This window comes from Cololabis saira, chromosome 8 (genome assembly GCF_033807715.1).
Source record: "Cololabis saira isolate AMF1-May2022 chromosome 8, fColSai1.1, whole genome shotgun sequence".
Lineage (NCBI taxonomy): Eukaryota > Metazoa > Chordata > Actinopteri > Beloniformes > Belonidae > Cololabis > Cololabis saira.
The window spans coordinates 30,670,985-30,679,756 of NC_084594.1; the positions used below are offsets into that span (position 1 = coordinate 30,670,985).

Sequence of the window (8,772 nt, forward strand, 5' to 3'; positions counted from 1 at the left end):
TTATTATTATTATTATTATTATTATTAAAGAGCTATTAGACCTATTATGGCATCTAATACCTATTTTAAACAGGCATTGATTGTCTTAAAAACAAGCTTTTGATTGTTTTTGATAAATAAATTAGAAATTCAGCCTCTGAGCCATGTCTTTATCTTCCCATTCTCTAACCTCATTATCTATGTGGGATTTTGAGTGGGCGGGGCTATGATAATGAGGCTCTGTGCTGATTGGCTGCCTGAATGACGCGATACACCGCTACGAAAAAATGGCGGATGTGGGCGTGATTTCACGCATCGGAGGCCAACCTATGTAAATCGCGCCCGTCGTTACGCACTGTAAGAACGGGAGCAGAATCTGAACGGCTCGTAGAAGCCACATCACACTGGATGGCTCATCCGGGCGGCTGTACAGACACTGCAGAATTTGGTTGCTTTCCTCCTTCTCTGAGTTGGCAGACTGAGGGGAGACCACTTTATATATGTTAAAGCAAGAGAAAATGTGTTTTTCATAATAGGTCCCCTTTAAAGTTAACCACACCGCTCTAGCTGGGTCGAAGGGTGCCTTTTCAACGCTGCAGTGCTGCAGTTACCAGATCTTTCCATAGGTGCATGTCGATGTTCAGTAAAGTTAAGATAAGGGCTGGTAGAAGGTTATTTAAAAATAGTCCAATGTGAGTGTGTTTTTTTTTTCTCATGACTTGCTGCTGATGCTGAGCTCTATGACATTGGACAGTTCATTTCACTCCAGGATGCCTTGATGGTCTTGAGATGTCACTCTGCTCTGCACAAGGTTTTTCCTTTGACAGCTTTTCCCCCCTTCCAGCTCATATGATTACGTATGTCCAGTTTTGATAAATCAGTCTAAAAGAACATTTTCCCCCAAACTCTTTGATATATGAACATACATGAACATCACATTTGAGTCTAGCTTTTTTATATTTTTATTTTATCAGTCCAGTCCTACTTGGTCATCTTCCATGGAGCCCATTGTTGTTGAAAAGGCAATAGATGATGCTATCAGGCAGTGACAAGCTTTGACCTTGGACTTCAGCTTGAACGTCCTTGGACGTTTCTTGGATTTCTGTCAACCATTGTCACTATCCTTTTGAACAAGTATCCTGTTAATTGCATTTTCTTGACTTGACTTTCTTTTTTGTTGCAGCTATGTCGTGGGAGGCTGGTCCGAGATCAATTGACCCCATATATGTTAATCATATCTGTAACTGTAATAACAGGAACATGACGCTGCTTGGAAACGGTCTTACACCCTTTACCTTAAACATGCTTGTCCATAAATTTCTTTTTGAGCTCCTCAGACAGCTCTCTCTTTTGCTTCCTACGGTCCATTTTCAGTGTGGTTCACATAGCAAACAACACAGAGCCAGGTTTCTCTCTTTAAACGAGCTGAATGCCTGAGATAAACACCGAAGACACCTGTTACGAATTAATATGAAACCAGACTATAAAGCAATTATTTACGATTACCGGTATTTTGTTACCAACAAATACGTCCAAGTCTTTTAGTATATGAATAAATTACCAACAATAAATGTCAATTTTTTTATTCATACTTTTTCAAATTGTAAAAGGCATAAAGGTATATATGATATATATATATGTAATTAAGCTTTTTTTTAATGAGCTGTGAGGGGACCAACATGAATGTGTTGGTTTTGCACGATTACGCACAAATAAGTCTTGCAACTCCGAAAACATTTTTTTTAAATATGTAGAACTACATGTTACTAACAGAACTTTTTTGGGGGGTTGTTTATGACATATCATCCCACATGAGCAACATTGGACTAGAATTGTAATTTCCTTTTAGACAACACACATACCAAGACCCACACACTGATGGGATTTCACAAAATGAACTGAAAACTCTTTTGTGTCAGTTGATTGCTGACTTGATAGCTGGGAGGTTATTATCTTGTATATGCAACATCGAAAAATGTTTTACACAGCAATCTGTGGTGGTCATAAAAATGAAATCTATATAAATTATGAAAAATTTGTTTTCTGTACACCACTGATTAAAGCTAGTGTTCTTCTTAAAATGTCTCTAATGTATATGCCGTAATAAGATGCTATTATTTTGTTGCAGCCATAAAATAACTGCAGTAATCGAGAGTTCTGCTTATCCCCTTAGAGACACACTCAAACACACAGACAAAAAAAATATACACAGACTGAAATGCATCCACGCGCTGCATTCACAGCATGCATACACATGTCTCTCACCAAGAAAGTACCCAAAAAGAGACCAGCAGTCACAATGGGGTGTTTAAGTATGCAGAAAACTTTATGCCTGGTTGGAAGAGGAGCTTTGAAGGAATCCCCCGGGGGACACCCAACCTCCCCCTGAACTGGGTTTGTACCTCCTCATCAGAGAAACAGAGCCATGTAGAGGGGTGTGTGTGTGGTGGATGTGGGTTTGTGGCAGTGGAGTAAAGACGGAGATACGTAGAAGAGTAGCTGGTTGGTTGATGGAGAATGAGGGTGGAAAAACAGGCGGCAACAAGGTGTTGTGGTCTTTTCCTTGAGCCTTGTGCACAGCTGCTCTTGGTTTGGCTGATTTGTGGAGGTCCTTAACACACACACACACACACACACACACACACACACACACACACACACACACACACACACACACACACACACACACACACACACACACACACACACACACACACACACACACACAAACACTATTCATGTGAACACACCGTTAAGAAGGCTGCTGCTTAACTCCAAGTATGACCTTCATTGAGATGGATTGCATGAAAAATGTAATGACTTTCCTGAGAGAAAAACCACAGGCCAAATAAGCTTTGCGTTGCATAATAATGCTGGACTTGGTAATCAATAACAAACACACAAACACACATCCATAATGGAGTGCACAGTCTGCACAGGGAGAAAATGTCTAAGCAGAGGCCGACCACATCACAATGGATGGAGCAAACCACCAGTGGAGAGCTGCGCCATGCATAAACAAGGAGCTATTGACGATAAATGCCTGCATCCATTTCCACCCATCAAACATTTTCCACAGCTAACAGCTTAAGTCTGGAACAACTTGCAAGTCTGAAAAGCTTTTAACACCCCAAAAGTTTAGCTCAAGGTCATCTATGGACAGGAGTGAAGAGTTGCCCCAAACTCATTTGCTCCCAATTTGTGTTGGTCTACTTGACCAGCTGCAAATTTTACTAATGTGGTCATGCTGCAGAAATGATGCTAACCTTGCTGCAGGGCAAGGATATCTCAGCCTGACATTAGTGAGTTGTAGCCATGTGGAAAAAAATGAACCAAATGTCCTCAATTGGTTAACGCTAAGAAAAGCTCAAAAAACCCTCATGTTACTTATAGTTTACTATCTTTATCTTTGAAAATCCTCTATTGATTCTGCCTGAAACAACAAAAAAGGTTTTCCTTTCTACTTCTTATTATTTTTTCTATCTTTACACACAACAGAAGTATCTATTCAAATACAACATAAAGCAGACAGAAAAAACAGCTAGGAATCAAAATGTGCCACACATTTAATGGCCTTCTATGGTTGCATAGCAACAATGTTAGATCCAACTAAAAATCTTTATTTGCGTGATATCAGACAGTATTGCAAACTTGCTCCAATTTTTTCCAGCCACACTCCAGCATTGCCTTCACAATGATTGATTTTCAAGGAGGATGGGAGTTCATTTTTCTTTAGCCAATTATTTTGCATGAATTTAACATTTTTAAGTCAACACATACATAAAGCCATGCCAACACACCGATTTTTTTTTTCTTCAGAGTTTTAAGAGTGAGCTGAATATAAGCAGATTTACATAAAAAAAAATACAAACAACAGCGTTAATTTAAATAACCCTGTCTCAGTGTTACCGGGACCCAAACCAGTATTAGTCCCAGCCATGGTGCTGATTGCTTGTACCTCTCCCTGTTTCATTGTGCTGCTGGTTTTTAACGGTAAAAATCTTATAGTTGGTGAAGTGAAAGGTTCAGACCTCAGAAAGTCTTCACCTTATGCCCTAAATATGGTATTGACCATATTTGAGACCATAAAATGACCATATTCAGTTCCACATTAAGCTAAAGGCCTTACAGTCCACAAACCAAAGTACACTTTAATGCTGTACATATCTTTTAACAGTCTCCGATCTGGAACCAAAGTATTTATGCTACTGAGCGTATGTGCAGTGGATCTGTGGGCTCATTTCTTGTTTGTCAGCCTGATTGTATCAGACCCTAGAGCCCCCGAATCAGTAACTGAACCCAGAGTTATTTGGATTACAAAGCAAAGCATATAATATATAGGGATCTTGGCTGAGTTGGCTTGCTGATTTTTCTTACTTCCTTGCGTCAGTGTTGGAATCCCATACTGAAAAGCCGCCTTCGTGTTTGTTTACCTCCTTTTCATCTCTAAGTGTGACATTACTTAGAGATGACTCACCCGCAAATAAAAAAAGAAACACTGCTCATCTTTCCGCCACAGATATTTCCCTCCTGAGTCCGTCTCATGCTCACCTCGTTGGTGTTCCAGCGATGGCGCTCCTTGGGCAGAGAGGAACATTTGGGTAGACACTCCAGCAGCTTCTTAGGAAGGTAGATCTTTAACTGGCCTGGCTCATCTAGAGTGGAGGGGGGAGGTGACGGAGGAAAGCAAGGGTAAGATTAAGTGAGATAAGGGATGAGCAGGAGAGGGAAAGGTATTTCAAATCCAACACAGAGACACTGCGAGCAGAGAATACCAAATCTCTGGGAGATGACGGAATAAAACCATAAATGTTTATTGTGTAGCATTCCTAATAGCTTAATGTGACCATAAGCAAGTGGATTAGATTTGTTGTGTAAAAGATTCGTTCAGCCCCATAAAAAAAATGAGCTTTAATTAACTTTGATCCCTTTTGTCCTCCTGTGGGAGGTTTCTGATTTATCAGAAATACAAGCGAGAATGTTCAGCATTAACAGCGAAAAGATATGTCGGGCAGGAGGAGAATTTGAATGACCCAAAAAAAAAAAAGCATGTTATCCCTATCTGTCTGCGAGCTATCCAGGTCTTGGTGATGTAAATGTTTGAATAGGTAGCAGCTTTTTGGCTCCTGAAACCAAGCATCCTCAGTTGACCAGTGAGCTAAAGATGGCTCTTACAACAAGATACAGTCTCCCCAAGAACCAAAGAAGTCCAGCTATTTCTTGTCAAGCACTTATGGTTATTCTATATCAGATAAATAAATAAATAGTATAACAATATATAATATTTCCATGGCACCTCTCTGTTTTGATGTATTGTCAATCAATACACAAATGATCCTCCAGTATGAGGTGCGCAGAGGGAGCAATAGAGCTTTTACTTTGGACAGCAGGTGAAGGTACACCTGCGGTCCCTCCAGAAACAGATTTGGATTAAGAAGAATCCATTAGCATACATTATCCATGCATTTGGGGTTGGTAAATGTAACGGCCAATCACATGGGCATTTCTTATCCCCTTTAAAAGCAATGCTCTCCTCGCAGTGTTATACAGACGGTTTGGTAATGGAGTGGAGAATCCCAGAATAGCTGCTCCTGTGAGGAAACTATTTTTGTACAGGAGTTGGAAAGTCACAAGCCGAGGGCAGGTGATGTTTAATTCGAAGTTCAAATTATGTCTCAGGACATGCTGAATGTCCTGGGGGGCAATGAAACACTATTTTATTTGGAATCATGGCGAGCCAAAGCACAGCTCAGTAAAAACTGTTAATTTTTTACTTCCTTGGCAGCATTTCACCTGAGGAGTTCGTTAATATGCTCTGTTTTTCTATGCTCAACAAGTTCAGCATTGATACTGCTGACAACTGCTACTGCATTTGTGGACAATACTACTATGACTAATACCACTAAAACAACTAATACAGTATAATCATCTGGAGAGAGTAATTCTTGAATGTGGGAACTATTCTTACAGGCTCTTCTCTCACTGCAGTGCAAGGTGAAGTTAGCATCATCCAAAATATCAAATAGATCCCGGTAAGGCAAAATTAAATAAACGCATTTGCAGGAAGATAGACCCCTTGCTTGAGTGTGTTAGTGTTTGCAAGTGTGTTGCTAAGATGTCAAAGGGTGCAAACACTCAAAGGTTTTTGATAAGCATTTGAGTAAAGGATGTCCATTCATTACTCCCCTGGGATGACAGGAATTATACTCTACCTGGGGGCTGACGACAGGGCAAAAGACAACAGAGAAAGGTAAGGTGGGAGACAGAGGGAGGCGGGGAGACAATGAGCCGGAGGAACAAAGTTAATATGAAAAGAATACATTTAAGGAAGGATAAAAAGATACAGAAAGTAAGAATTTGCAAGGACTAGAAATGGAACAAAATAACATCAAGACATGACACGAGAAAATGAGAAATGCACTGTAACAGGACAGGAGTGGGGTCTCTGTGTGTGTGTGTGTGTGTGTGTGTGTGTGTGTGTGTGTGTGTGTGTGTGTGTGTGTGTGTGTGTGTGTGTGTGTGTGTGTGTGTGTGTGTGTGTGTGTGTGTGTGTGTGTGTGTGTGTGTGTGTGCTAGTATAGGAAGGTATCAGCGCATGTGTGTATTTCTGTCAGTAGGAAGTGTGTTCAGGCACGTATGCTCCCCCTAATCAATTATGCATTTATTAATAGAAGGCCTGAGAAGACAGAATTTCAAACAGCTGAACTGTGCAGCAGCTTAGTTAAACAGCTGAATGGTGCAGCTTAGTTAAAGCCTAATTTCTTTTTAGCAGCTCTCCAGCCTCTCTGCTATGAATGCCAATCAGCGTTGAAACCCCACCCCTCCTGGCTATAACCCCCTCCCTCACCCTGCTGTTCTAAAGAATTCTCATCAGAGCCTCGCCTTTGAAATGTACCAGAACCACCACATCAAACAAGCCCGTCACACACGCACAGGCACACACACAAACACCAGCCAGCACACACACGTATGCATGCTCATACATACAAACGGACCCACACATACACACATGCACTGAGCCTGCCGATCAAAGAACACACATCACTGTATTTGTTCCAGAGTGGCGTCTCTTTATTTTTTTTTCCTCTTTCACCAGTGACCTTGGTACCTTAATCCCTTTCAAAGCACACCTTCATGGACACGACCATCATCTTAACCTGTCTTCACACTTGTTCGTCCTGCTGATGAGAAATGGAGGGCTAGCTTTGCAGATTTGTTGAATGCTGATGAGCTATTATGCCCCATAGAGTTGTGTCTTGTATTTCTAACAATCCTGAACCAGAGATGTCATCCCAATTTTAAACAGCTGAGCTGAAGTACTGGTGCAATAGTCTTTTCAATCTGTTTCTAATGACTCTCTGTGGAGCTGACATGACATGGGGCACAAAAAAAACAAAAAACAAAAAAACACTTCTCCTATTCCTGAATACACCCCAAAATTAACCATCCTGGACAAGAGACAAGATATATGAATAAGAAGATGCAGTGCTCTTTACATTTACACGTGTTTTTTAAATAATAAAGCAGCACCAATATCTGCATCACACAATGTAAGCCCCTGAACACGAAGTCAGAAATTCTAGCGGTACACAGATCACTTACTAACTTGCAAATCCAGTAAAAGAGTGTCCAAAAATGTGACAAAGCCTGAATGCTAATGTGAAACTGATGGCTCATTAAGTCATATAGAGCTATGTGCTCTAAAAAGTGAAAATGTTCGACCAAAGTGAAACATAACTTTGGTAGCCCATCAAATGCTATAATTTAGACTGTAATCACACAGAAGAGCCGCCTCCATCTGATGAATATTTTACCTCATAAAACTGTCATCTGCATATTTAACACAGAAACAAGCCAATGCCCTTGTGAGATGGCTGTCAGTTAATTATAAAACTCTCCTCAGTAAAGAGAGAGAAAAACGCTCCAAATGCAACTCTTAACACTCCCCCCACTGATATTAGGAGGCATCAGGGGAAATTTTCCACCCCAACCCCACCCCCCCACCCCCTTTTTTCAGGATGAAATTAATGTGACAGAAAGAAAGGCTCATTGCACAGCAGCTAGATAGAGGGTTGTGGGGGGGGGGACTTGAAAGGGGGCATGGAAAAGATGTAGGTGGTGGTGGTGGGGGGTGTAGAAGGGGATGAGTGAGAGTGCAAGAAGAGTGAGGGAGAGATGAGAAAAAGAGGGAGAGCAGGGGGCGGTGGGGGGATAGAGAGATGGGCGTGCATGCTAATTTTATCATTCTGCTGATAAACTTTTCCTCCAGTAATCCTCCAGCTGGGACGTGAGAACAGATAGGAGACAGGGATCGGCTCAGGAAGCCTCAGCTCATATCAAACAGTCATCCCAAATAGAAACCCTATTCTGTTCTGTTCTATTCTATTCTATTCTATTCTATTCTATTCTATTCTATTCTATTCTATTGTTGTATTTTTTTGTGTCAATCTTGTTTTCTCTCCTCTCCATTTATCAGGTAAGATTGAGACCATCTTTTCCTTTTGGAATTATCAACATTAACATCAACATTTTGGAGGGCAAAATGTTTGCAGGGATGGTGTTGCTGAATTTGTGTCTATGTGATGTATATTAAATTATCCGTCTAGTGTATATTCTGTCTATGTACGCTTTACATGTCTTCATTCGTCTTCAGTTTTTCCCCCCAACAGACACACGCCCCCTATATTTTGGAATAACTAACTAATCAAAGCGATCATTGCCTTATAATCCCACTAACACACTACAGCGACCACACATGCCGTTTTAACACTCGAACACATACACAACTCAAGA

At 40.8% G+C, this 8,772-nt stretch overlaps 1 protein-coding gene across 1 annotated transcript in view; it reads right to left on the minus strand.

The window, feature by feature from the left end:
• LOC133448823 (calmodulin-binding transcription activator 1-like) overlaps positions 1 to 8,772 on the minus strand; it is a 58,602-nt gene that overhangs the window by 47,134 nt on the left and 2,696 nt on the right. The window contains exon 3 of the mRNA XM_061727714.1: positions 4,531 to 4,634. Coding sequence (XP_061583698.1) covers positions 4,531 to 4,634 — 104 coding nt within the window. The remainder of the gene's footprint in view (positions 1 to 4,530; positions 4,635 to 8,772) is intronic.